General features: G+C 36.9%; 1 protein-coding gene across 1 annotated transcript in view; it reads left to right on the top strand.

The window, feature by feature from the left end:
- Nucleotides 1-27,615, top strand: part of ARHGAP15 (Rho GTPase activating protein 15) — a 316,032-nt gene that overhangs the window by 23,092 nt on the left and 265,325 nt on the right. Inside the window, exons 3-4 of the mRNA XM_042877717.1 lie at nucleotides 19,894-19,968; nucleotides 24,061-24,122. Of these exons, the coding sequence (XP_042733651.1) occupies nucleotides 19,894-19,968; nucleotides 24,061-24,122 (137 nt within the window). The remainder of the gene's footprint in view (nucleotides 1-19,893; nucleotides 19,969-24,060; nucleotides 24,123-27,615) is intronic.

Here is a 27,615-nt window from a genome sequence, read left to right as displayed (position 1 = left end):
CATATAAAATGGAAGTTACCTTTACACTTTCATTCTTTCCATCAAAATTGTGCAAACAATGACTTTGACGTTCAATGATGCGAAATGTAGCAACACCAAATATTTTCTCCTTGATGCCTTAGCCTCTTCAGAGCCAAAAGACAATTATGAGTTTGTATTAAATGCTTATATCTGAAAACTTCTGCACCATCTTATTATTTCATAGTCCATTCCATACATCTCTGTGTTTTTGTTTTTAGTAGGAAAACCTGTGGTGGCAGTCAGTCCCTTTTCTCAGATTACAAGAGATAGGACACAAAGAAACAACTTCAGGTTGTTCCACAGGATTTTTTGGTTGGATATCAGGAAGGATTTCTTCCAGCAGAAGCTGGTAGAGCGTTGGAAGTGATTGCTTGTGGAAGTGATCAAGTCCACACTGTGGAGGGATTTATGAGATGAGTGGACATGGCACTGAGGGTGTGATTTGGTAATGAGACTCTTAGGTCCAGTTGATGCTTGGATTTAAAGATCTCATGCTAGATGGTTCTATCAAATCTATACCTCTTGAGGTAACAACATGCCACAATGTTAGAGAACAAACACTATATGCTTAATATTTTGCTTGGCTTCCATGACAATCTGCTCCTGTATTTATTCATTACAACCAAGTGGAGAAGGAACTTGGTGAGGTTTCTCCTAATTCCAACGTAGGTGTTGGCCGTCAAACGTTTTAGTCATTTCTTCTGTTTCTTTACCTGGATTGAGGATTGATTCTCTACAGGATTGAGGATGATGCTTATCTGCTTTGCACACGTTCCAAAGTCTGCCTCAGAGCTGGCTTGACTGTTACATTTCAATCATGTTCGTTACTTAGATAATTCTATTCTCATCATATTAACTCTATTAATTGAAACAGAATTATTCCACAATTATTGCTAGTGTAACTGAGAGGGGGAACTTGGCCCCAGGCCCTGTACATTTTCCTTATCTATACTTACTGAGCTTAACTATTTCACTATTTTTTCATCAAAAAAATCTTGTTTTGGCTCCCTCAATAATCAGGTCTTTTCCCTTGATTCTATACTCTCGTGCTTTTTAGCTGTGTTAGATTTCTCTCAGGCTTTTCTCATTTAATAATATGTATTTCAAGAAATGCAGTTAAAATATAGTTTAAAGGAGTCTCTTTGGTAATATGTGTCAATGGACACTGTGAAAAGGAACATAAGCTGTGGAATTATGTTTCTCTTATTTTATCTTTATTAAGTACTGTATTACAGCTCCATTGTGGCATCTAACATGCTTCCTTTCAAAATGCCATAAGATTTGAAATATGTAGGTACTGAAACTGAGATGATATCAAACTTCCCATAGCTAGTCTTGGGCACCTGACCTGCATAGTTTCCCACAGGGGAAAAGTAAGCTCCATTTCTTTAAATTTCCAATGAGAAGGGACATGTGTCTCCTTGCATTGAGTAACATTACATCACATCATGTGACACAACGTGACCCAATACAACATGACAGGAGAGGTAAAGAAGCAGTTTTTTGCGTTTTTATTATTATTGCACTGAAATTATTGCACTACCGATGCGATGAAATGGGGATCAAGTTATTTTGTGCATGCCCTAAATACACGCATTAGTGCACAATATAGGGACACAAACACTAAATGTTGTTTAATACGTGGGGAAGAGATTTTTAAACAGACAGCAGAGTGTCCTTGTTAGGCACTGTGCCTATTCTTAGACAGTTGACAGCAGCATTCTCCTGCCCTAAATAAGATCAAATCCCCTTTGAAGCCAGTGGTTCTTTTGCAGGAAAAATAACTGTAGGACCTGATCCAGCCATGTTAACATAGCAATGTTTTATTTTCTTTTTGATGTCTTGTTTGGTGAGGTTTGCATCATTAATGGAAGCAGGTGTTGAACGTTTGTGTTTTTTTTGTTCATGGATGCCTGTGCATACCTGCACAGCAATTTCACATCCATAGTAGAAGTGGAATCCAAGCCTTGTCTCATAGAACCTAAGACTCTGCTCCATGAAAGAAAAAGAGTATTTGCCTTTATTTTTTTTTCTTAGTGTTTCAGAGACTAATAATAGAGTACTGAGTGTGGCTACACTTCAGACACAGTAATATCTTCTTTTTTTGCCCTAGTTATTGTCTATCTAAGCTGCCACATAGTCTAAAAGTTACAGTAAAAACTTGCATTTAGAAGTACAGCCGATAAACAAAACCAGCAAAAACATTCTATCCTTTCTAATGTCTGCATCTTCCTCCAGTTTTGGAATCAAATTTGAAGGGCTGTGAAATATTTTATCACTTTTTCCTTTCCTTTCGCCTCCCAGAGCTCTGCAAGAAAGATTGTTTTCCTGGATATTTCAGCCATGGCCAGAAATGGAAGCAGTGCAGCTGTGATGAGCGAATCTGTTCTCATGACATTCGTAGCCCCAAGGCAGGTAGAAAACCCAGACAAGCATCCAAACTTTTGTTTGTTTATTTGGACCAGACCTGGGGTTTGGACCAACTGAGCTTTACATCAGCAGTTCTGTTATCCTTAAGAGCTCATTCTTCTTGACTGTGAATTTGAAGTCAGACTCTTATTTTATAATCTCATTACACACACACAAAAAAAAAACCCGAACCAAAACAGTGTTTAAAAATTAAAGTGCCAGGTGCCAACTCTTTTTCAGTAGTTGGCTACTTCAACTTTGAGCTTTCCATTTTTTATCAGCAAATGATAAACTGAAAATTCAGTGCTCCCAGTTTAGATCTTTCACAAAATTAAAGTGTAAATCTGAAGTGGCCACCTGTAAGCACTAAAACCTGAAGACATTTGGACACAAGTTAAACAAATTGTTTAAAGAACTGCCAATCGCTTGCATCTTGTTTCAAGAATAACTTTGCAGAGAAGATCCAAAATGTGTGTTTTAGCATTTTTAGTACTGATTTTCTTTTTTGGGGAGGTGGGAGATATGATTTTTTTTTTTTTTTAATTCTATTTCATCAAGAAATTGAAGAGCTGGAAAAGAACTAAAGTGACTATCAACAAACTATTACAGGAGAGTAAAAGTGGCAGCAACATGAACATCTCAAAAGCATGGGAAACGTTGGGGCAATGAGTCAGTGGTTGTGAAAAGCATGGAGTGAGTGGGGAACTGGAAGCAGTTGGGGTGGGAGATGCAGAGTGGGGGACAGGATTTGCTGCAGCTGTGTGAATTGGCTTGAGGAAGGGCTGTCCTCCTCACCTGCAGAGCTGGTGTTGTGTTGGCTTGTTGGGAAGAGCCTGGTCCTTGTCTCAGAGGTGTGAGGTAGAAGGAGCTCCTGATGTCTCTTGTGTCTCAGCTGAAAGCTGTGCAAAGTGTATTCAGGTAGTTGAGGATATTTGCGTATGGAGGTTAGCAGAAGATATTTAATTACTATTAATTTGGCTAAAGCTCCTAACCCTTCCATCTGTGCCATATGAGCCTTGTGATGATCTAAACAAGAGAGACAGCCCAGTATATCCTGAGCACATTACACGCCTGAGCACCGCAAGTTACTGAAAACCTGCCATCCTATTCCTAGCATCTTATTTGTTTTTATTTTCTTTTCATGTCATTTTTTTCAAAGTTTTACAGCAGATGAGCCAAATTACATGAAAATTTACCTTTAAAATATTTCCCATTTATCACACAGTTTCCTTACCTAGAAAATCCCAGCGCGGTTGCTGCTAATGCTTGATAAGATTTGTACCTGGTAGATTCTAAATTACATTAATGCATAAAGCCAGCAATGCCAGGCTCCCTATTGTTACAGTTATTAAAGCTGTAACTGAAATGATATCTCTCATATTGATCTTCAGCGAGCAGCTCTTATCCAGGAGCTTTGTTTCACATTAAAGACACTAATGATTGTCTCCACAAAATGAGCAGCTTAATAGTTAGGAAAAGTTAAATGGGAAAAAAGAAAAAAACTTTGATAGCCACCTTTGATAGCTCTTCGTTCCAACATCTCTCATAGCCACAAAGTGCAAGCCAAGCATTAATAGACCTTTTAATAAAATGACTTCAGAGAAATCAATGGGATTTCTCACAAAGCCTAATTTCTAGCAGGATATATTATTTAAATGTTTGTATTCCTTTTGAACAGCTCCTGTCCTCCTCCTATGGCTGCCTGATTTCTTCCTGGAATTTCTCTGAGTGTCGTCTTAGGGTGTTGGCTTATTATTTTTTGATTTATTACCTTACTGAGAATTATTTAAATGGTGAATATATATGCCCTATGCTCTGCCAAGGCTGATAAAAAAATTCCTGTAGAGGTGGAGACAACCACCAATAGTTATTTGTCAGGAAGGGGCAGTCGAGTTAGGTGCAAACTAATGAAAAGCCTACTTTGGGCACTCACAGGTACTTTGGTTCCTTCACAGACTGTAAGAAATCTCTCTCCTTCCTACCTTCAGGGGAAAATGGTGTACTCTGTCAGCTCTCTAACTGCCACTGTGACACAGGCCTGAGGTAATGAGTAAGGTTGGAATTTGTGGGTGAAGAGAATATTATTGCCTTTGATTTTAAATTTTTTTTCTTCCCTCTGGAACTTCTGGGCTAGATTCAGTTAGATTTCAGTTTGTTTGTTTTGGCTAAGGGTGAAGAGCAGCTGCTGGATTTCTTTTTGGATTTAACTAGATTATTTTTCTCCTCATTTTTGGCAACAGCTACAATGCAAGATAGGTAATTTCTGTGAATTGGTGTAGTATAAGCAGAGAAATACATACATACATGTGATGTTTTTCTATTCTTCAGTGACATTGAATGATGATGTTTAAAGATTGATATCAAAGGGAATGTGGGTTTTGTTTGTTTCCATGATCAGCAAGCAGAAAATCACAAATTGTTCAATAGCGCTTCTTTGGGAAAATCATTTCATGTTTATCATTCCACATAAATAGAGGTATATAATGCTTTTGTGGTAGAACATGATGCGTAAATTTGCACTGTGGTTTAGTAGAGGTGATACCCTATGTGGGATGGCTTTTGCCTGCTAAGCTCCACTTAATTCACAGTAACAAGTCAAATGCTTCTTGCATTGCATGTTCATATAAGAAATCAGAGAAAAGAAAAAAGAAAAGAAAAGAAAAAGGAAAAGGAGAGAGGAGAAAAGAAAAAAGGAGAAAAAGAAAAATGCAGAAAAAGAAAAATGCAGAAAACTGTGGGCTATGCTGAGGTCTGCAGCCACAAAACAATATTTGCTTTGTCCCACAGTACCACGTGCACCCTGGGTATTCAGCCCCTATTTCTGCTGCTTTTTCCCAGGCTCCATGGAAAGCCTGGATTAAGCTAATGCAGGGACATGTTTTCCCCGCTTATTATTTATTACAATTTTAGTTCCAGGTTTCAAAAACAATTAGGGAAACTGCTTAATAGGAAAATGACTCTAATTACTTGTTAATTGAGGTTATCTGCTTCATATTATTCAAAACATAAATTGTGTTGACACTTGTATCCAGATATGATTATTTAATAAACACACTGAATGCACATCATGAATGCATTCAACCTTCCCCCCCCCCAAAAAAGAAACATTTAATTTTTTAAGTGCCATTTGCTCCTTCAGAAGATGCAAAAAAAGAAAAAAAAAAAACAATAATTTTTATTTGCATTTAGATCAGTTTTAAAATGTTAATTCCAAAATATAAACAATACACTTCAAATAATGAAAAAGATGGAATATTGAAATTTCAATGGTTTATTAATCTTACAAGTAATAAGTTCAAGTAGGGCACACAGGATGAAATAAGGCCCCGTCAAACATGGTGTTACCTCCTAAGTAAATAATTTAGCTGATCAAGTCATTCATTTATAAATCAAACATCTGGGTTCAAATAAAATACTAATGTTAGTATTTCTTATACTGGTATTGTGTGTGACTTTGGGGATCTGCAAAAAGAGAAGTACTGTTTTTTTGAAGGGTAAATTTGATTTAGGAGAGAGAGAGGGGATTCTAAACAAAATTATATTTTCTACAGTGCAAGAACAAAAACAAAATATCCACTTTTCCTTACGTTTTAGCGTGCTCTGGAAACTCCGTGTCATGAAGTAGATATAATAATTGAATGGCTAATGACACCAAAGACTGCTTTCACAAAATTGAAGTCTGAGTATTTGCCATCTACATGTGGTTAGGTTTTTTGCATCTTTTTCACCTTGAGGTTTCCCTTTTAGAAATGAAAGCAAGGTCTCTGACCATGCAGAGAAGCTGTGTTTTCACCTGGGACTCCATTCCAAACTGTTTGATTTGGGATGTTACTGAGACATTTTTGAAGACGTGCTCTTCCACCAGCCTTGGTGGTCCAGCAAGATGTTGTGGCTGAAAGGGGATAGTTTGCATGCTTCTTAGAGTTATTTGTTCCTTCATCTGTGAGAAGAATTCTATCAACATTGAAGTTTTTTTGTCTTGAACTTTCTTTAGCTAATTACCTTTATTAGGCACTTTCAACTCAATAGCTATTATTTTCTTATGGATTTACCAAGGAATGAAGGAAAGATACAAAGTCCATGAGGGTGGAAGTTTTACAGTTCTGTTTGTGTCCATTAATTTTCTCTTCTATAATATTTTCCCATTTTCCCTGTGCTTGACATTGAGCCTGAGCCTTGTTCCTGACTCATAGCCTATGGCAGTGGAATGGGGAGATGAGACATCACAGAGATGTGGAGCACACATAAAAAGGGAAGACGTGTAAAAACTGAAATGACATGGCAGCTGAAGCAGCTTGTTGCTCAGCTTGGTTGCATGTTTGAGTGGAGAAAGGGAGGTAAATTGTGATGTGTAAGAGAATAGCACTCGACAGGGTGTATGGTTGTAAGGTATATGGATGCTCAGTCATGTGGTGAGGCAGAAGGCTAAAGGACAAGCGCCTTCAGTAGCCAAACAGTCTGGATATATCATGCAAAAACAGGGGATGTTAGGCTCAGAAAAATACTGCTTACAAAGCATATGAGAGCAGTTTTAAGAGAAGTCTATCTAAACCATTTGATTACCTATTAATCCTTCAGTAGCTGTTGCAGAAGAATTAAGTTCAACAGGAGAAAAAAAAAAAAGCACAATTGTACAGTTCTGTGTGTAACTGCACCATAAATACGTCAGTTTGCACAGTAGTATATACATGAGCAACAATTTCCAATCCCAACTGGTTATGCTTAAGCACCTATTAGACATACACATGCTCTTATGCTATTTTTTTCTGAACATTTATATCAACCACTACATCTGTGCATGAATATGCTGCTGCAGTAAAGCTGGCAATCTTCAAACCCAGAGTAGGGTTTTCTAGGTCAATCTCCATTTACCAGATTTGGAATATTTTAGCTGTGAAGAGAATGGGCTTTTGCGTGCTGATGTTAGAGTGTTTTAAGATGTTTATTCAGAGCATTGTTTAAATTTTGATACTTCCAGAGCCACATAGAAAATAGTTTGCAAATTAGCTTCTATGGCAATGTGTAATAAATTATGGAAGAATTATAATTTAGAGAGATTTGTCTTCCACTGTGCTCCACTTTAGTGCCCAAATACTTAATATTGCAAAATGATATGAGTAGATGTTTTTAAAGTTGGCTTGAGACAGAGTGCTAGCTTACTTCTGCCTTTCTGAAGATACATGCACCTGTATCAGTGAGACAAAAAAATATTTCATTTTTGATTTGGCAACTTTCCTTACAGATAGAGTTGCTTGAAATACAATGCAAAATAAACTTCATTATTTTAGCATTTGAAAACTGTAGATTCCAGATAGTTCTTTCTGTAAAACACTGCTATGTATTCACTGTTTAATATAACTGTAGTTGTGGAATCTAGGTGTACACAGAGATATATTAATGAAGCATTTTTTGTACTGTTAGAGAAAGAGAGGGATTTACACAGAGAAAAGCAGCCAAATGCTAAACAGTATAGAAAATCTTCACCTCGGACATTGTGTTAGTGAAGGGAATCCTGCAACTGCTGGAACAAGCTGATGCCTTTACTACGCCCTGAAGTTTTCCAAGTTCTCCATGTTTTGAGCTCTGAAAAGTAAAAAAATTTCTAAAAGTTTGTTTTTACCTCTTTAAGTAAGAACTTAATGCTAGAACTGCCCAGCACACTATCAAAGTGAGGCAAATACATTATTTCTTTGGGAACAGGGTGGTGAATCAGGAAAAATTTGCTAACGTGATGATGAACTTTCCAAGGTATGATTGACTTGAAATATCTGGAATGGCATCTAGCCATGATACCAATAATAGAAAAATTAGCAGAATCTAACAAAACTTAAATAAGAGTCAATTTAGAGCCTTAAGGATTTTTCTGAGGTAATCCCTGCGTATTCATTTCAAACATAATTTTCAAATAATTTTGGATTGCCATAGAAATTACAAGAGATTCAAAAATATCTTCAATTAAAAAAAAAAAAAAAAGAAAAAAGCATGATTTTAAAAAAAAGGTTAATCTTAGCATTGGATTAACTATTGGGGTAACTAATGGAAAAGTTGTTACAGGGTTTAAATAGAAAGAAATGAAGTCAATCACCATACTTGAATGATAAAACCACTTTCTAACAAAATCAAAGAAAGTGACATTATTTTCTGATAGAAGTTTCACTGAAAAAGACAAGCATATAGTGAAAGTTTGTAAGTGACTCGACTTATCAGTACGTGACATTCTGATTAAATATTAGCAATGTGCTGTATCAGTGAAGCACACGTTAAATGGATTAAGAACTGATTAATTTACACGTTTCAGGAAGTAGTCCCTGGAGAATCATCATCAACTGGGTGGATTTTTAGAGTTGATCTCCAGGGAGCAGTACTAAGCTTGACACTAATCACTCTTTTTATGTATGGTATGGAAGTAAATAGAACGGTTCTAATAACATTTTTTTACAAAGCGAAGATTGATGGTCTGGTAAATAAGGCTGGGTAAAGACACTTGTGGAAAGTCATCTTGATTACTTAATGGCTGAAAGTGTATTTAATTTATCCAATCATAAGTGTATATGGGAAACAGGTCATGTTTCTGGAATAATGAACAGTATTATGAGGTTTTACTGCAAAACATAGCTTTTCTAGGTGATTCAGTGTGAAACAGAGTTGTGTTCTGAGTGTGATAGACATAGGAATTGTGACAAATGTCTTGTTGATGAAGAACCTACAGCCAATTTGATTTACCCAAAAGAAATTAAAAGGCAATGATTTCCTGCTTACCTATGTGCAGCAGCAACACTGGGCACCAGTGGGTTCTTTAATGTAGCAGAAGCCAGCACAGAATGATTTGGTAAATTCATCAGTTCATTCAAACTGAAATAAGCAGTCAACTTTCTGTTTTCGCACATCAAGATGGTTCTAATAACACTTGTCTAATGTTTTTCTTGAGGTACTTTCTTCTCTGTCTTTTGCAATAAGGCTGATGACTTCTCTGGCAGCACATCCAGATCACAGCCTGCACATTGCCCATGTGTTGGATGGTAGTAGGTGATTCTTGTTTGGTTCTGTTGCTGGTATTTTATTTTACACAAGGTAGATGAGTTTTCTATCCAAACAAAGAAACTCAAATCAAAGGCCATCTCCATTCTATCTAGATATTTCAAACTAGATGATTCCATTTTCTTTATCTCCTGTATAAGTGTTACATGATTTGCTGTCAGAGCAATGCCACAAGAATAAAACCAAGAGATTCAGTGTACTTAGATCAGAACTTCACACTTCTCTCTTGCACATTGACTTCATAATATGGACCAAATTGTGGAATGAGCACAAAAGAGCATTGTATTACTTAAAATTTTTCTTGCCTTACAAAGGGAACAATATAAAATAGTATTTAGGCAATGTGGACAACAGTGTTTAGCAACTGTAGTGTTTATTTTGCCAAAACACACAGGGTTGTTGTTGTTTTATAGATAAATAATCTGTGCAACAAAGAATCAAAAAAGAACCCTGGAGACCAATGCAAATGAGAGGAGATAATTCTGTTATTTAACAATATTAAAAAAAAAACAACACAGCAACAACCACCTGAGTATTACTGTATTTTACTCTGTCAGCACTTTTTGTTAGGTGTTAAAATATTAAGAGAGGTAAATTGCACATAGAGAATCCCAGAGCTGAGTAAACATTAGTAATCACTGCTGTTCTACCTGCTTGCAGCAAAGTTGTCATTAAGCTGAGAAATCTCAAAGGCAGAGAGAATAAAATTTAAGACTTTAAATATTTACATTATTTTTCTAACATATTATGATATCACATAGAATACGAAGGAGTCATCCTGCTAATTGACCTTTGCAAAATTACCCTTTTACTTGAAAAGCTACTTGAAGCAGATCAGTTATTATTTTGATTACTCTATTTCTTTCATCTTAGTGATTATAATGGCACCTGGGAAAATCTGCTTGAAAACTTTACTTCATTCTTTGTTCTACTGCAGCATACATTAGTCCTCTGAACAACGTTAATAAGCAATACTGACTTCTTTGGAGAGAGATTACAGTTTTTGATTATATGAGAGACTAATGTGAGCCAGCAGAGGAGGGAAAAGCATTCACAAGCTTACTCAAGTTATTAGTGCAAAGGGAAAGGGGAGCAGGTGGCAAGTGAGATGGCCATCTAGATATTAGCAAGCTGACAGGTATCCAAGTGATTCTGTGCTACAGCCTCTCATTTTGATCTCCGAATAGTTTTTATTAACATTTAATTATGAGGTTTTCACTTGTGACTTGTGTTTGAAGATGTTCCTTCCAATCTCATTAAAAATATACTTTGCAAAAAAATGCTTTTTTTTTCTGATCTGGTTCCTTGATTTTATCACTGAATGTTCATAGTGACTTCTTTGGCTTGCATTCCATATAAATCTAATTTTATTTGGGAGCCAGGACTTTTTCGTCACTGCTCCTGTGAAACTTAGATGCAACGATTTGAAAATAGGTCCAGACCAAAACAGATCAAGGAGACGCACATGACTGATTCGTCGGAGCATACTCACAGACAAGACGGATGTCTCTGCACAGCAAACAATTCTCTAGGGTAGGGAGAGCACTCTCAAATCCAGTCACCCCAGAATAAACTCTAAGTTAGACACAGTCTAAATGTGCCTTCCAGCACAGGCTTCTACTGCTAAATAGATGAGAGCCCCAAGCCAGGATCCAGCCATGCCACTGCTTTTATATCTCTTTTCAGCCTTCTAGCAAGCGTTTTAAATCATAAAAGCAGTGTTGGGGTGCACTCTGCAAGGAGATGGGGGAGTAAGGGGGGAAGGGGAAGCCTTGTTAGAATAATTCTGTGTATGTGTTTCATTGAGATTTGCAACTCATTCTGTTAGTTTTCCACGAGTGTTACTAAGTGATATTTCACTTGCCAGAGCGTTGGAAGAAACTGGGAGTCCTGGAAGACTCTGTTAGATGTTTGCTGCTGGAATCCTGGTGTTTTTCTTCTTTCTTTTAAAAGTTTCAGTCATCTAATCAAAGGCCAGAAACTTTGATGACCCTCTTATCATGTATAAAGGACAGTAAGCTTTTTTGAATAGTCTGTGAAAATTATATGGGTTTTATAAGTACTTAAAGCTTGTTGAAATATCTTCAATTGGAATGATGATAAAGCATATTCTTTTATTATAATTAACAACATTATTGTTTTTAAAGCAGTTTACTAATTAAAGTAATAAAATAATTTTTAATTTTTCTCTTAAAATATCTTTGGGGATAAAATGTTCTGAATTTAATATTATTACTTTGTTCTAAAATATCTTCAGGAAGGTGGGCTAATGAACACTAAAAACCCACAAAGACAGAAGCTTTTCAACTCTACTAACTTTTATTTAAAAAAAAAAAAAAAAAAGAGTTCCTTGTAAGTAAGATTTCCTGTGTTATTATTTGTCAGGGCAATAACATGAACTAAAATTGATATTTATTAGAAATACTTTTTTTCTTTTTTTTTTTTTTCTTTTTTCTATGCATCTTTACTGGTGCTGTTGTTTTCCAGGGAATATTTTATGTAGTAAAGATGGAATGTGCATTGATGGTAACAAGTTTTAGGTCTGGATTTGGCTCTCAGTGCTTTCATTGTGAACTACCACACATTCTTTTATACACTACTGTTACTGGGGGGCATGCAGTGCCCAAGGCAGATTTCAGTGACCGTGTGTACTGGAAGTAGGCAGCCAGGGGATGCAGTGTCAACTGCCTGGGTAACCCTTCGTTGCCATTTACAACATAGAGCAATTCTTACACAGGAATCCATGCAATTTCCTTGTATCATTTCTTTCCCCTCCCCTCCCCCTGCCTTTGTGTTTCTGGCACATATACGTCCACAGGTGTTATTAAGTGTAGGGTAGCATGTGGTGTCCATGCTTCAGTGCTATCACAGAGGAAGGACTTCCTACAGGAAAAAAATGATCACTTTCAGTATTTTGCAGGCTGCCCATCTAAGCCCATCATTGCCTGGCATCTACACACTAAGGGCAAGGATCCAGCGAACTTGTGAGTGGGCACCATGCCATTTGAACAGATGGGCATGGAAGTAGGCAGCCAGTAGACCATGTATGTGCATCAACTGTGGGTGTTGAGGGCAAGATTCCCAGTGGAGAATGTCCAAACAGCTGTCTGGCCTGAGCCAACATGCCTACGACCAAGCAAAAGTGCCATCCCTAAATCCTGCTGAGTTGGATTAACCTTCAAAAATAAAAATTGCTTCTGCAGTAGCATAAGGTGAGTTTTTGACTTGTTTAAATCCGAGAGAAAGATGTAGACAAACAGGATAAAGATGTGCGCTAGAGTCTAGTAGAGAGGACTGTGCATTTGTTTAGGAATATTAACAACATTTTATACAGTGGCATTTATAGGGAATATAGTAGCTAATGACTTGCAGGAATGTGACATCAATGCTAATTATGCTTCTTCTATTAAGACAGTCCTTTCAGGAGAGGCTGAGCTTTTTAGTGCATTTTGCTTGTAGTGTACGTGCAGAGTGTGATTTTCTAAAGGCAATTCTTCCGGATGTTTTTGCACAGTTGAATCAGTAAGTTCTAATGATTTTTTTTCTTGCCCCTCTATCCTGGGAATACTATTCTGGGGTGCAGTTTCAAGCCACAGCAGTTGACACAGTTGCTGTTTTAGCTGAGTTTTCACATTTGCTGTCTTTATTTCCCCAGGATCTAGAGGGGTTGTGAAAAGATAATCTAGCATTTTTCTTTGACTGTATTAATGCTGATATTTACCTTTTATGGACATCCTCAAAGAACATATTTTTGAAGATGTGAATGTCAAAGGCAAAGAAACTGAAATGCTGATGTCAATTTGCATTTCTGTTCCTGCTGTGTTTACTCCTTATTTCTTCTATCATTGGTGCACTGCTCATCTGTAATTTTATCAGAGCATGTGCAGTAGCAAAGGTTAATATATTCTGATAATATGGTAAACCAAAAGCAAGAACTATACTATCTATGGGAGACTTATCAACATATTCTATAATATACATTTTAGTGTATAGCTAGATGAATGGTGTCACAGTGTGAATGGTGCTGTATTTGTTACATACTGCAGGCTGTAACATAGAAAAGGGTTGTGTAAAAAAAAGCTTTGCTTTAACTGTCCTTTTCTTGAATCAGTAAGTATTGCATTTAATACAATTAGAACGTATTGAAAATTTGATACCAGGTTCCAGTCTGATTTCCAGTTGGAAAATCTTAGGATTAGATGCTCTGCAGCTGTTGGTCCCTTTGCAATGCTTTGATCCCTAGGTACATGAATCTGAGCAATCCACAGTCAAGTTTAGAGCAGCCTTAGAATTTCTTTGACTTATATGGATGGTAAGAACCTTTCGTGGCTGTATCCTCTTCCAGATATGATTTTGGCAGATCTCCTACTCCTGAAAAGGCTACAAATGGAGCCAGCAACATCAGCTGGGACTCCCTCAAAGCAAGGATCAATTGGACAAAATTCAAAGTCCATTTGAGTAGCTTGAGAGGAACAAAAGGGCTCCCACTTAGGGAAAATCTGCTCCTGGGATTCACCAAGACATAATGGAGAAAATTACCTACTGCCTCTTGTAGGCTCAACCTTAGGGTTTAAATATTAGCCCAAATTAGATAACCCAAATTTGGATTATCCCCCCAAAAATTTTGGGAAAGAAGGTGACATAGTTTTGTAATCAAAATCATGATTATTTATTCTCTGACCACACAGTTCACCCCAACACAAGCTGACATTCAAGATGCAAACTGAATAATGAATTTTCTCATGTCATGAACGAAGCATCTGAATAAACTGAGGTGTTTGCATGGGAAAAACACTATGACAGTAACCTACAGAAACTTTGGAAACCAGAGAGCACGCCCAAGTGATTAAATTGCCTTAATAAAAAATACCAATCTTCACAGGCCATGATACGCAGGAGGGCCCTCTCACTGTGGGAAAGGTCTGTAGGATTCTGATTTATAAGAGAGCAAGAGGTCAGGGGAAGCAAAGCTATTATCATTATTTTCATGGACTCTGGAGATCTGAACTGAATATAGAGGGCAGTGTGCTCAAAGGTAGCCATGCAGAGGGAATGCAACACAATCCTGTGTTTTTCATTTTTTTTCCCCCACTGGTTTCATTCTGCAGATTCTACTAAGAGCATGTTGTATGTAACAAACTCAAGCCTATAAGGGCTGTGGTTTTCTTATTAGATGCATAGAGAGATTATCTATTCTGTAGCTGGTGCACATAGGCTTTATCCATGCAAGTTCCAGTCACATACATTGTATTGAATTTTTGGAGGTCTGGGGGTGGGGAGGGAGAGCAAAGAGTGAAGGAGGGCTGGTAGGGACAGGTCTGAAACTGCACATCTGTCCCTGAAAGCCTCAGAAAAACAAACAAAAAACAAAAACAAAAACAAAAAAATCCAACAAAAACTGTGTGCTAGCATTGAGTTATATTGCTTTATAGTCACTGTTACTTTTTTTTCCTCTGGACAAATCTCTTTGGACAAGCAAGGAGAAAATCTCCTATTATCGCTATAATGTCAGCCTTTGGAAGACAGTAAGACAGTGGTGTGAGGGCTCCAGAGCAAGCCAGGAGGAATACAGTTATGGGCAAGGAGCAGCAGGGACACGGGAGGATTTCCCTAGGGCTGGACAGGCTCCAATACACTGAGAACATCTGTATTAGAGGTCAGGTGTGAAGGGGATTGCTCTTTACTTCTTGAGGATGGATAGAAAACCCTTGCTTACTGAGATGACAAAGGAGCATCTCCAAGTAGGAAGCCCCGTAGGATTTTCTTACTGCTTTTCACAGTAGAAGACAAACTTTATCGCACCAGAGCTGTTTACAAATAATTTCTGTAGATAATGATAGACTTGCTATAATGGTTGAGAGTGGTTCTTCAAAACAAATAGCTTGAAGCACTGCACTGAATGAAATGTTACAGGATTTTCCTTTCCTTTGCCCATAGCCAAGGTGTCTTTCAAGAGACTGAGCTATTAAGCAGTACTACAATAAGTTTTTGTTAAGTTCCTCTATCTAAACAATTATGAGCTGTCACTGCCATATCGGAGTGACAGGGAATGAAATGACCACAGGCATCACTAAATCAGGTATCACCCCTCCTTCTCTGTTGAGGGAATGGTTTTCACAAAAGTTTATGCGACTACTTTGTACTTTTATTGCAAACTTGAATGCTGCCACCAGTAAGTTCGATCCCATAAAGAATTGAGTGTTCTGGCCTGCATCCAGAAAACCACTTAAGTGTGTTGCAGAGTGCTTTGCTGGATCAAGTCCAGAGCAGAGCAACATGCAGGAGCAAGCTCTCAACAGCAGGGGTTTCTCTCTTTTTGGGTGTTTATGAAGGAGTCTCCATGTTAGTTGACTGCAGTGTGGTGAGGATGAAAATAAACAATGGTTAGACTCCTAAGAAGAAAGGTCAAAGTGTAAACAAAGAGGTAATAGGTAGAATGCTAAGAAAAACCTCCATGAGAACGTTCTCCTTGGTGGAGCAGTACAGTGGCTGGTGGAGAAAATAGCAGGTTGATGTCATCATTGGGTTTTTTATCCGAAGCACAGCTCTTCTGCACTAGTTGTATTTTGTTTGAGCAAGCTATGGTTTTCTCAGTCTGCTGACAGGAGGATTTGTGTGTAAATAATCTATGATTGTTAATTTATTCAATAATGTTGGAAACCACCTATAAAGGTCTTAGACTTTTCTTAATTACTTAAGGATAAGAGTGAATTCAGGTTGATATTTCAGGAAATAATTCACCATCTGTAGATTGCACTAAAGCCTTCTGTCTGGACCTGTTGGGAGATGCAAGTCAATTTTATTATGTTTGGGTGAAATCAGACATAAATATGCTGCTTCTTGCTGACCTGGATGAATTAGGTCAGAAATATGGTTATAATAAGAAAAAAAAAAATCCAAATCAGACCTTCAAGATTTTCTTTAAGCCAACACCATACTATATGAGGAGACCAGCAATGAGATAGTGGTGATGAATTCCCACAGAAAGAGGGAGAAATTAAAGAACAAATAGGTACATGAAAAGAAATGGAATTAGATATCAGGTTATGGTATGTTATTTCATTAATGTTAAAGTAGCAGTTGTCAGATGGTTGTCCCTTCACACCAGGATACCAGGCATGTGTAATGGAGGCTTTGCCATTCTAGAAAGTATAATGATGGATTAATGTTTAGATGCTGGAATAACTCTGGGTAGGAGATGGATACCCTTTAGCTAAGGGGAAGGGAGGGCTGCTGAGGCTGAATTTAACAAAACCAGACTTGCCCACAGACTTGAAAGCGCTCGCAGAGTGGATTTTTAATGCTGCAGGTGACATTGTTGCTGACTGAAGAATGCTCATCAAATCAGAAAACTGCTGATAAGCTGACTTTCCCAAAAAGGGATCTCACGAACTTCTCCTGTATATCTCTGCCTTTCATCATATCCTGGGAGGTGAGGTAGAGGACTTGTGACAGATGTTATTTAGATTTTGCTTCAGTTTCTTAGGGTAATTGAATGGAGCTATAGAGAGAAAAATATCTGAAAACATCTAATTTATGGTCTACCTATTAAAAAACTGCAGGAAAGACTGAAATCAAGCCACTGCTTTCCTTTGAGTATTTGGGTAAATCAAAAATATATAATTGAGAATTGTTACTTTTCATTTAGACTTTTGGTTTTGCTAATGGGAAAACGGATGAATTTTGAAGAAATGTGAGTGTACTGACCTCCTTGTCAATCAGATGCTCTTCCTGAGAGTGTTTTAACAGAGGATTTAATATTATCATAAAGGAAGTGATGCAGTTAACTCATTTGGTAGGGTTTGTGATATGTATTTGAGTGAATTGGTGGAAGTCCTGGAATTTAATGGAATCTAACTTACTAAAGAATGTTATTGTTGAGTTTTGATTCAAGGTGCTTTGACTCAGTTTTTCAGAAGGTCCATTCCTAAATTAAAATGCTGGTAGGAAATTCACATTTCCATTAACTCCACTTTTAAGCCAAATATTTTAGGTAGATTTTTCCAGAAGAGCTTGAACTTGGCTTACATAACTGTGGATTTTGATTGCTTCATCTGGGAGATCCAGGACTTTGTTGCGTGAGATTGCATTGCTCACTGCTGGGCAACAATGCAGTTTCATTTTTGTCCTGTAAGAGAAACATTTACAATTTAAGCAAAATTGCAAAAGTGTCATATTAGATGATGAAGTCTATTCTTTCTCACTGCACATATGCAGTTTTCCCTATCATTTCTGCTTTGCAGATAGCAAAGAGATTGACATAATGCCATCTGCACCCAGAATTAAATTTTTTATTCCTTGAAATTTTTAATTTTTTTAAAATTTTGCTTCCTTGAATAATTTGCTACACTACTTAAAGTACATTTTACAATCTCTTTCCATTTTGATTGAGGATGGATTTGATGCCTCTGGTATTATTTCTAGCATGTACCAAATGCGAGCATTTCTTTCATTGTAATGCTCTGATCACCGAATCTAAGACCAGACCAAAAGCTCTGATCAGTGCTGTGCACTTCACAGAGTTGCATATAGGGCCCCCAACAGACACATGTGATTCCTGGAGATAAGAAGTGAATGTTAAAATAAGTGCTGTGGAGTAGTAGTGTGTCTTGTTACTTAATTTGGATGAGTGAAGCATATATTTTGGAAAGCATCATGGGGCAGTATGCTATGCTGTATGTTAAAGAATAATTAGAGTGGGGATCTGGGTAAAAAATGCTTCCTATGATCTAGACCTGAATACTTTAGTTATATGTCTTGTGCACTGTAGGACTTTGAGATGCTGGGTAGTAAGGATAAAGAAAAAGATAAATTGAATTAATTTATTTTGAATTTATAGACATGTCTCTGCTTGCATTAATATTAAGTTCCACCCAAAATCTAAAATGGAAAGACTGTAATCTTAGAAGTTCTCTCAATAGCATCAGCAAATCATTCTTGTTTACTCTACATGCTAATAAAACAGGAACATGACACTCCTGAAAACAAGATTGCAAAATACAGAAAATGTGGTCTGACATTTTTTTTCTCCCCAAAGGAGGGACTGCCACTAACTAAAGTATTCCTTATGAAAGCTCGATTGCTTAAGATGCAGAATATTAAGAGAGAAAAACACTTTAGGACACAGCCATGTCACCAGCTGTTACTCACCCTTAATGAAATTGTTAAGTGATATTCTTCATAAATAGGTCAGAGAAACTTTTGAATTGTGAAGAATGTTTTATCTCTTTCTTTGAAATGTTTGTATTAAATTTAGAACTGGTAATTCATTAAGCTCATTAGCTCTGACTAGGAGAGTAGAGCAATATCTGGGATATAGATTTCAAGGCTTAAATATGTTAGCGCTTACAAATAAACATGAAAGCAATATGTGGAGAGAAAATATGGGATCATAATATGTTTAACTGCTTTTTGAGCGTGGCCCTCTGGATTAATTAAGAACATTTTCTATATTCAGACACTTAAATATAAACAGAATATATTATGACTTTCAGCTAACTCCGCTTCAATAGAGAAAAAGAGAATGCATTATGATGAATGCAGTGGAAACCAGTTGAAATTATTTTGTCATTCGCTTCTTGATTTCTGTCAAAGATGAGAAAATAACTGGATTTTACAGGATCCAAACTATATTATTTTTGAGAAATACCAAATTTAAGCAGTAAAAGTTTTGAAAAAATGTATACATATCTCTTGGTGACCTATTCTTTGTCATAGATTTGTAAAATTCCTCCTGTGCTTTTCAATAGAAGCTCTTGATTTGTGATCCAATTTTTATTTAGTCTTAACAATGTCTGGTATAATGTAATCTGATTTTGCAGAGTTAAATCACAGTTATCTTCTGGAAAAGAGGGAACTGGAGGAAATGAGGTCTCAGCCCTCGGGAACAATTGTAGAATCAGAGTCCAATATTGCTGCAGCCTTCTAGACACGGGGAGTTAGAAATAGCCTTTAGAGCAGTTGAAACATAAGACATATTCCATATGCATTCCCAAATGTTTTAATTTCTTCAGAGACTTGCTCTGTAGTCTCTAGGTTCCAGTTAGCACCTTTCCCTTTCCTGTAAAATGGGGGCAAGATCACCTAACCAGAAGATTCTTGATGGAAGAGTCTCACTTTCAAACAATTTTTATCAATTGGTCAAGTTTTAGCTTTCTTTTCCAATGTCACATCATAAAAAAGCACATGTATGAGAAAGATCTTTAGGATTTAGTAGCTGTGCCTTTCTAATATCCAGGAAGGTTACCAAATACTGGGGTGAAATCAGTTTTCACAGAAACGCTGTACTGAAAGAAGCCAGGTTTCCAAAACTACATCCAATACCTGGATGCACATGCCTGGTAGTTGTATTTATCAGTCCATCTTCATCTGTATATATTTGAATTTTCTTTGGAATTAAATCCTTACTTTTTTTTTCTTTTTTAGATAAATCGTCACAGAAGAAATCATTCCCAACATAACTTAACACTTGCAGACATCATCAGTACACCAGACCACACGGTAAGAAATTGCTTAACAGAACTGATAAATCATTCTTGCTCTTTAAAAGCTTGCAATGTAAATATTGCACGTTTCACTAAAGAATAAATACACGAGGTTTTGGATGCCTCAAGATGTTAAGGGATTTAAAGGACTTCGATTAATCAATAAAAGGAATAATATTCAAAGATACAAAGCAATTTGTATGGCTTGACTTTGCTGTTAACTCAGTCTACTAGGCTATTTCATCAGTAATAACACTCTAGATAAAGGAATGTAACCATGTCTTTGTCCACACAGAGTTGTTTTTCATTCTAGTATTAGTTTTTCTAAATGAAAGGGAGCACTACATTTATCACAATTTTCATGAAACTAAAATAATCTAGGGGGAATGAAAAGGGTAGAGAATTATTATTATTACTTTTACACTGAAAATATAATGAATATTCAAATACAGATTAATTAAACACTTCTTTGTACTTTTATGTGTATGGACTTTTAAGTATTAGGTTCAGAAACTTGTCATTCTTATAAATAAGAAAATTATGGAACCTATATGTGACCTAGAGGTAACTACTGTTTCTTACACTGTTCCTAATGTTTGTTCACTAGATAGAAACTCAAATATTTATACGTACAATTTTTCATCTTTTTTTTTTTCCTAAATAACAAATTAAAGGGAAACAACAACAAGAACAACAAAGAACAGAACTATTCGATGTTTTTCTATGTTAATTCTTTCAGGGCATTTTGGGTTATATTCTCAACCTTCCATATGTCAAAAAGGTGCAGAAGGGGCAACATCTTAACAAGAAATGATGATATTTATTAAGACAGGAAAAAAAACAGAGCATATCATTAAGATATATTTGGTATTCTTTTTAATCTAATGTCATCCATTTACAATAGAATCCTGAGCCATCATGGAAGTATTTCCTTCAAAATCTGTACGTGGAAAAAGGGATATTAACAGATGTTAGACAAGGAAAATACAGCTCCCTGAACAGAGATTATATGAATATTGGGGTCATCCTTGAAATCATTTATTTGTCTTGGTGATAAAGTCATTTTGTAATTCTGTGAATACACTGTATGCTAATTACAGAGAACACTGTACACACTATTGAATAATGAAGACTGTGCTGGTTTTCTTACAGACAGCACCTGTACTAATTTAATTAAACCTATATATATATGACTTCTTTAACACATAGGTGTCTCATGTATAGCTTGTATTTCTGAACTGTTTAGTTTTGAGCTGTTTGACTTTTAACAAAGGATGGATCTGAACTACAGGACTTAAATTGGGATATCTTATCTGCCCCACATTTGCTAATGGATTTGATATTCTAGCTCAAGACTGCTGCATGGAACATATGATTGAGCACCAATATTTTCATCTGGAAACATATCCAATTTTTAACTTTCCAAAATGTAGGAACAGAGGTGATTCAAATCCAGTGTTGAAAATCACATTTGCCTTTAGTTTTGGATTGGTTAAAATAACAGTCTGGAAAGAGTGTTGGTAAACTTTGCAAGGATGAAATTTTGGGTCTGATTCAGAGAAGCAATCAACAGCTTGAATGGTTAGCCAATGCTCCTCCCAATTTCTGTTTCCAGATGGATAGAAATATTAAAAGAATAACCTTTCTCATATGTTATTTGGCATCTCTGGCCCTGGCCAAGCACCAGAAGATTTATTTTACAAAAATGAACAGTTAGGAGGGGAAGATGTTTTTTCTAAAGATGTAAAATAAGTGTATTTATAAAAAAGAAAAAAAAAAAAAAAAAGTATATGGACCTGAGGATTAAGTCTTATTTTAGTTCTAATATTTCACCCATCCATCACTAGATAAATAGTGACATGACTCTGCACAATAATCCTCATAACCTTCTCTCTGGATTTTCTATGGCAATGATATGCATGATAGGAATTTGCATGTGATAAGTACAAATTAGAGAAAATTCACACACTAGTACCCGTGTACACATTTGAGAATATCACCTAGATCATTGTCCACAGACCTTTTCATTGGTACGAACAGGTATGTGTATATATTTCATTATAATCTATATAACAAGCAACAGACAAAATCTATGGTGATAATCAAATGTTTGTTAATAGCATGATTGATATTTTGTGCAAGTAAAATAAAAGGTATGTTTGATTTAAAAACTCTTATGTTGCAGGTCAAAGCATGTTTTATTGCCACTTAACAGCTTCGCAGATGGAAAAAAAAAAAACAAAAACTACTGAAATTGGTACAAAATCATCTCGTGATGAAATTTCCTATAAGACCATGAGGAGTTACTAATACTCCAGATAGGCACTGAGTCAGCAGTGTTTGAAACTGAAAGCAGGCTTACTGTGAATCACTGTTTTACTTCTGGAAACGCTGAGGTGTCCCTCTGTTCTCTTTTTCCATTACTAACATAGTCAGGGCATCCTAAACTAATGAGAAAGCAATTCAGTAAGTTTACTTCAATAATTTTCTTTTTTCTTTTAGTTTTTCTTAATACAAACTTACATAGTCCTCTGAAACATCCCAAAGCCTATATCATGGCTTTATAAGGATTGTTTAAGCAGATTGTACAGAAAGTATGACCAAGTGCCTTTTAGTTTTGCTGTTTTAGAGTGCGTGTGGAGCTATGGAGGACCACAAATTGAAAGGGAGAAATAAAAATGAAGAACAAGTGTAGGATTCACTTCTAGTATTCCAAAACTCAAATGCAACAAAGATCCGGTGCAATCTAGTGCTGCAGCCTCATGTCTGTCCAACATTTTGTGGCCTGTTCAGACACAAAAAAACAAAGGGGTCAAATTTCAGAAACTGTGTGGTAGAAATTCTGAGTTGCAGTTGGAAGCTGTGATTGAACACCTGGTGGGAAGGCAGGGTCAACCCAGCAGAGCACAGGTGCAAGCAATGTACCAGAGTGATTGGAAGGGGTGGAGCAAGGATCTGCCCCAGACCTCATTTAAGGGTTGGTAGTGGGGGTGGGGGGATCTTTTTGGAGATCTCTGTGTACCTTAAACCTTCTGAAGGTAAGCAGTTTCTTTTCTTTATTTTTCTACCTACTGCTGTTGCATTTGGGTGAATCCTTGCTTGCTGCAGACTGGGATCTTGCTCTTCTGCTGTCACTGTTATGCTTTTCATCATTTTACAAACTGCAATAGCAAAGCAGGGATCTCTGCAGGTGATATCAGATTGCTAGTATCACATACTGTTTTGTGTAGGTGCTAGCTAAGGGCTTTGCCTTCTTGGATATGTTTTGGAAAATGGACATCATAGCTGTGATTTCCTCTGTTTATAGTTCCAGTTTCAGATTTTATGTTGAAAATTGACCAACCACTCGGTTTGGTTTTCTGCTATAGCATGAGATCGTTTAGTTCAGCTGGGAACTTGAAGACAGTTTTTCCTGCACGCAGTCACACACACTCCAGTAAAGTGTGACCTTTTAAAGGCTGTGAGGGTGAGATCCTCAATGCTATAGTTCATCCAGAAGGCAGCACCACATAAAAGTACAATGTCTTCCAGCATCTTCAGTGAGCTCTGTTTTCGTACTAACTCAAAGCAAAATGTGGCACATATGGAGGCAATGGGATTTTTCCTGTTGTACCCATATTTGGCACTGCTCTGACACTGGTTGGCCCTAAACAGAAATCTCTTTACACTGTAAGAATCAAGAATTATTTACAGAATAGCTTCATAATAAGAGCTTCATAATAGCTATTAAGGAAACATGAACTCCTACAATTCAGTATATTAAATGACATAATTTACTTACAGTGTATTTTGATTTTTTTTTTTTAACTTATAACCAGAAACTTCACATGCATTAATATAAGTTTCTGCTAACTCAACCAATAAAGTATTATCAGAAGCTTTTCTTCCAGATTAATTCTGTGTACTAATTGACTTTGCAAGTTGTTTGTGTACTTTCAAAAGAACTGACTGTAACAGAAAAATAAATGGCTAAAGTGAGAATTAATGATAAAATATACCCCTACTAGATCAGTTAGATGTGGACTCTTGTGTGTGTGCTAACTAAATGGATACATTAACCTGAGTAAATTATGTGGTTTTGATCTATTTTTCTTTTCCTTTCTTGTAGGTGGTGGAGAAAGAAGGATATCTTCTAAAAGCTAAAATAGCAGACGGTGGCAAGAAATTAAGGTATTATATGTAAATGTTTCAGAACTTATCAGTTGTAAACACATATCCACTCTGAATTTTAAGTATATATAGCTATTACTGTGGCTTATAGCCAAAATGACTTTATTTCAGCATTAACCCAATGTGTGATCAGCTTTTGGAGTGTTACAGTCTTAGAATGCAAGTAACAACGTTTAGCAGGCTGATTACACGTAAGGAGCATGTGTTACATGCCATATGCATATTAAAGACAGCTTTAAAACACCACACAAACTAATATTTCTTCAAGTGGGAAAACTGTAGGTGCTCTGTGTGTGCTTCAGGAGTCAAGGATGGGATGTAGGATGTGAGGATGTCTAGGCAGGACTATCAACAGCAATCAGCATTTATTTCCTTAACACTATTTCTGCTAAAAGTAATATGAATATTAGCTATTCATAGATATATTTGCTATCACTTGCTGCATCTAAATGTCCATAAGGTGGTAGCAGTGATGTGATCAGCGTCTTGTACAGTACCAATGGTCATTAGAGATTAATATGAAATATTATATCTTCTGCCTGGAGAAATAAGTTAGTGTACATACAATGATAATCTGTAAAGGTCTTGGAATTTTTATTTATTTTAAGTAAGTCTGGATGTCACCATGTCCATTCACCTTTTTACTTCAAGCTAGAATGCTGTCTACCCATAGCCAAACCTACTACTGGGTACCCTGCAGATGGTAACACATCAGAGAGTGGTGACACTTGCACTTTGGGAAAAGGCACCAAAGCCAGTAATACTTCATACCACACCTGGGCCAAAGCTTCTGCAGGGTGCATGTAGGATGGCATGATCTGCCAGTAAGGCCAGACCAGAAAGGAGTGTTAACTTCCCGGTAAGAACCGATGCCTGTAGGAACCCTTAGCACAATACGTCCCCACAGCTAGGCATTGCACATCAGTTTGCCACTGGCACAGGGAAGAGGCAACCTAGCATGACTGCTGCTGTTTTAAACAGTACTGAAAGATCTCATATCTTGGAAGAAAAAAAAAAAAAAGCCTTAGAAATTGAAAGCAGCGCTGAAGCTATAATGTGCTGCCATCAGGTGTTCGTTTGACAGAATGCAAATGCTGCAGCAGCTCTCAAATAGGACTCATTTCAGTGCAGGAGTGATTAGCTTTCAGGAGCTGTCTGTTTTAAACTGTAAGTCACAGATATAGGTGAATTCAAGCAATATGCTTGTTAAATCTAGCTGGATTTTCTCTGTGTATTGATGTTTATGGGTCTTTATGCAGACAAAGCATGGGTGCTAATGATTTATCTACTTAGTGTACACTTAATCAGATTCCTCCTTTCACTTCCATAAACTTGTTCACTGACTAGAGGTGACTTATTGAATAATCTTAGAGTGATGTGGAAGAAAAAGAAAACTACATTATTGTGAATGGGGGGAAAAAAAAAAAAACCTACAATATTGTGAATGAAATTTTCTAAAGAAATTGAAAGTCCTAGGTCACTGCTTATATGGGAACAAATACAGCATCCCCATCTGTAAAAAGACTAATGCACCTTAAGGAATTTGCTTATTCTTTTTAAATCTGAGTAATAAATGCTTGAAATAGAAAACGTATTTATCAGATTGTCCATATACTTTTTAATTTTAGGTCACAAAAACAGTGGAGTTTTGATTTTTAAAATGTAATTTTTAAAGTGAAATGACTGTAATATAAAAGGACTAGGGAATTTGAATATAGAGGGAAAAAATATCAGATATCATGGTGGATTTCATATGCATTCTCATCACTAATACATTTCACAGAGTCAGAGAATTGTAGAGGTTGGAAGGGATTTCCTGTACTCTCCTGCCAAAACACTAAATATCCTTTTCTCTCATGAAATTAAAGCATTCTCCCTTTAAACTTCAGAATGAAGTATAGGTAAAACCTCTTATCTGACATTTTCTAAGAGATACTTTGTAAATTGAAGTAGAAGAAGAGCATTTGCTCCCATTGAAGATATCTGGTGAAGGACCTTTTCCAATGGGCAGTGGGTAATAAAGTAGGCAATGATGGGAACCAAGTCTGGTCAGTCACAGTAGTTGATGAGGGCATGTTTATTTCAGTAGGCTTATCTGGTTGAGGACTTCTAAGTAAAAGACAACAGCCAGAAAAAAAATCTTGGTCAGTAGCGCTAATTGCTAAGGAAGGAGACAGCATGTGGGAGTGTTGATTCAAGCATATTATCAGAGTGAGATCTCTCAGTTGGGAAAATAGAAGAAGAGGGAAAACAGTAAGTAAAATGCTGAGAAACAGTCTGACAAAGCAAAAATTGAGACAATGATAAGACAAACTTTAAAGTCACACAAATTGATGGGCTGTCAAACTACAGGTGTCATCTCTGTGAAGATCAGCCTGGATTTTGCAGAAGATAAGATGTGAATTGAGGGACCCCAGCCTGGGAAGAGGTAGAAATTGCAGAGATCTGCAAACTCATAAGGATGTGCATGGGAAAGAGGTGAAGGAGGGCAAACGATCTTAAAAGTGTCATTTGTAAAAGGAAGCCAGGCAGTACATGCTGGCTGAGGCCTGAAACTGATCACCACAGTCTGTCCCATAAACTATTTATGTATTCCTACTCCCTTCTGTGTGAAGGGCTACATGCTAGCTCCTGGTGGGACCTGTGGGTGTGTGTGCACGTCAACTGGTCGCAGCTACTGGAGTAAGGGGAAGGGCACAGACCTGCAGGTTCTGGTGCTGGCTCCTGGGGTCCTGGCACCAGCAGTTGGTGGGACCATAGCTCTCTGCATCTGAAAGGATCCGACAGACTTTGTGTACAGGCTGCTAGCTACTGGCAAACTGGTATTCCAGCTCCTGCTACTGGAGCCAGTGGGAATCTCAGTATGAGGTGCTGGAGTGAGCTCTCCTGCTCCCAGCTGTTGGAGCAGAATGGTGTGTGTCCTGACTGTATCTGCTTTATGTTAGTCCTGCATGTAAGTGCTGCTGGGGTGGATTTTTTTTGTCTGTTTCAGTCAGTATCCTATGTGTATCTGTATATTTCTGAGGTATGTGTACAGTTTTGATACTGGTTGAGCCTGATGTCAAGCATTTGATGTAAGTTGTGTGCTGAATGTAGGCTGTGTACTAAGGATTTTAATCCCCTAGCAATCCATAATTAGGCAGTATATCCAACCCATAGGAAAATCTGTTTAAATCAGTGCACAGTAGCCTTGGCTGCTTACTTGCAAGGCCTTTTATGAGTAGGGAGAAAGGAAAAAAAAAAAAAAAAAAAAAAAAAAGTAACTAAGAACTGAAGCTGTGCTTACCACTAGGCAACTTGTACTCATTGCTTTGATGGTGATTGTTAGCTACAGTGCTTATTTCACAAGGACACTGTAAAAAATAATTAGTTGAGGTTGAAGTGTTCTTAATGCCAATATGCGCAGTCCTCAGCTGTGAGCAGAACATAGTTCACATTAGCTATGGATACAACTTCATAGTTGTAATAAACTTAGCTGGATATTTCAAAGTGA

The sequence above is a fragment of the Lagopus leucura genome, unplaced genomic scaffold, assembly GCF_019238085.1.
Source record: "Lagopus leucura isolate 7727_CA_CO unplaced genomic scaffold, USGS_WTPT01 Super-Scaffold_100019, whole genome shotgun sequence".
Taxonomy (NCBI): Eukaryota; Metazoa; Chordata; class Aves; order Galliformes; family Phasianidae; genus Lagopus; species Lagopus leucura.
The sequence above is the reverse complement of the archived record's forward strand: the minus strand, read 5'-3'. Positions and strand labels throughout refer to the sequence as shown.